The sequence below is a fragment of the Babylonia areolata genome, chromosome 32 (assembly GCF_041734735.1).
Source record: "Babylonia areolata isolate BAREFJ2019XMU chromosome 32, ASM4173473v1, whole genome shotgun sequence".
Taxonomy (NCBI): Eukaryota; Metazoa; Mollusca; class Gastropoda; order Neogastropoda; family Buccinidae; genus Babylonia; species Babylonia areolata.
The window spans coordinates 3,208,510-3,211,009 of record NC_134907.1 but is presented as its reverse complement, the minus strand read 5'-3'; the positions used below and the strand labels follow the sequence as shown (position 1 = coordinate 3,211,009).

Below are 2,500 nucleotides of genomic sequence, written 5' to 3'. Positions count from 1 at the left end.
CTGAATAAATATTTAACGGTCTCCTTCTCCAACATTCCATCACATGTTATCGTGTATTGTCGATTGAATATAGGATTGAACCGCAGGTCAACAACTTGAAACAAAATGGCATCGTTCGCGTTCGCGAAGAATATGAGCACGCGCTTTGAATATGTATAAATATGTGTACGCAACTAATTTTTGCCCATGACCTTCAGGGCTCAGCCAATAGCTCTATAAAGTCCACTCGTCGTATTGATTTTAATATTTTCCGAAAAATATCACTTGGGCGAATGAACATAGTGAAAGCCCTGTACACAGAGAGTAAAACACACAAGCTTTTTTATGTATTGAGTATAATTTCAAAATGTAATATTTAAGATGAGAAAGATCAGTCTGAAGCAAATTAAGTCCCCGAGCATTAATTACAGATTAATTTCCCTTCTTTACTATCTGCACCAAAACGTTTGCAAAATAAATATAACTTCCATGCTTAGCAAAAAGAAGTTCCTGTTTGAACAAAAAATGATAAAAATGACTGCTCTTGTTGTTGTGTCAGAATACCATATCAAAGTTCCAAGTTTAGAGAATTAAAAAAAATATAAATATAACAGTAAATGCAGTTTGAATATAATTTGGCTTCTTTTTCATTATTATTATTTTTGTTTTTGCCCATCCCAGAGGTGCAATATTGTTTTAAACAAGATGACTGGAAAGAACTCAATTTTTCCTATTTTTATGCCTAATTTGGTGTCAACTGACAAAGTATTTGCAGAGAAAATGGCAATGTTAAAGTTTACCACGGACACACAGACACACACACACACACATACACACACAAACACACACACACACACACAAACACACACACACACACACACACATGCACACAACCGAACACCAGGTTAAAACACAGACTGACTTTGTTTACACAAGTGAGTCAAAAACAAGCGCACCTGGATGGTTGTGAGGGGCACCCCCCTGTCCACGTGGTAGGTGGACACCAGGAAGGTGTTATCCCCTCTGCCGGCGGCCACCACGGGGCGGTAGGTCCGCTTGGCGTCGGTCCTGGTGAGGGGGATGGTGCTGACCACCCTGGCTGGAGCGCCCTCCGAGACCTCCAGGATGTACACCTTGTCCTCCACCTGCATCCGCCTCGCCATGGCAACCTGCCCGTTACTTAGCAACGCCAGGGTGGTGACGTCACCTGGGGGAGGGTACACGTTGGTTGGATGGTTAGGGAAGGATTGGGTTGACTGGTTGGTTTGGGCAAAGTTTGGTTGGTTGGTTGAGGGCAGGGTTGCTTGGTTCACTGGTTGGTTTGGGCAAAGTTTGGTTGGTTGGTTGAGGGCAGGGTTGCTTGGTCGACTGGTGACTCACCAGTGGACTGATTTATTGACTGGGTATGTAAGATCTCAGACTGCTCGTTAATCTTGGAGAACAGAGGGATATAGATAAAGAAGGGGTAGACAGAAGGATAGAATGGATGGTGTATGCATTTACATGCCATTGCCCCTCATGAAAGGGTGTCAGAAAATAAATGTTTCAATAAGACGGAAACAAAAAATTACCGTAAACAACGCATCATACTTTCTCTAGTGACATACAATCAGCTACGTAATTCACAACACATATCATTACCCATACAGGCTCAGTTACCTGCACTCAAGTTATGCACGATATTCATATGTAGGACGTGGGTTTTTTTGTGGGTTTTTTTTTAGTGTTTTTTTTTTTTTGTTTTGTTTTTTTTGTAATTAACATTTTAAAAATATTTTTCTTTAACATGTAGACAAAATATGCAACAACAACTACAACAACAACAAAGAGGAAGAATGACGCCACACCATGTACCATTGTAATCAAATAAAGACAGTAACAATGATAAGTAAAACAGTATAAAATATATAGGGAAAAAGTCGATAATTATATAGATAGTGATAAGAAACTCTAGGCAGAGCTGGACAGTACAAGGTCTTCAGAGAAGAAGCCCCCCTCAGTCAAGTGTTTCGGCCCTTAACTCCTTACACTCTAAGTGGCCCGGGCCGTACCCAGGTCATGACTCCTGGATGCCCTTGTATTGCCACCTTTTCTTTCTTTTTTTCCTGGTCCTCAGCAGGTTCGAACCCGCGCCTCCAGGGTGGTCGCCACTTCAGAACTGAGTCACCTTTTTCTGGCAGACGTTTTAACCACTGAGCCATCGTACGCCTAGTCTGAGTAGGGAAATTTAAATTCCTCCTCGACCAAATCCAGCTGGAACTCTTTTCTGCCCTAGTTATGCTAGAGTCAGTTTAGTCAATTACTCAAAGACGGTTTGTGCAGAACAACTGATAGTTTTCTGATAATCTTTCGTGTGCAAACACAATGAGTAAGACAACCCATCAGTCCTGTCATTACCTCCCTTACCTGGCAAGTCATCCAGTGCCTCCATATGCGCTTCACCCCCAGCCTGGTTGAAAGACAGCAGTCTGAGGCTGAAGTCCTTGCTGTTTACGGCACCGATGAGCATGCGGTTGTCTTG

General features: G+C 42.2%; 1 protein-coding gene across 1 annotated transcript in view; it reads right to left on the bottom strand.

Moving 5' to 3' along the window:
- Positions 1 to 2,500, bottom strand: part of LOC143276615 (uncharacterized) — an 11,869-nt gene that overhangs the window by 8,277 nt on the left and 1,092 nt on the right. Inside the window, exons 2-3 of the mRNA XM_076581223.1 lie at positions 2,386 to 2,500; positions 936 to 1,186 (exon numbers count right to left, since the gene is read on the bottom strand). The exon at positions 2,386 to 2,500 is cut by the window's right edge and continues 116 nt beyond it. Of these exons, the coding sequence (XP_076437338.1) occupies positions 936 to 1,186; positions 2,386 to 2,500 (366 nt within the window). The remainder of the gene's footprint in view (positions 1 to 935; positions 1,187 to 2,385) is intronic.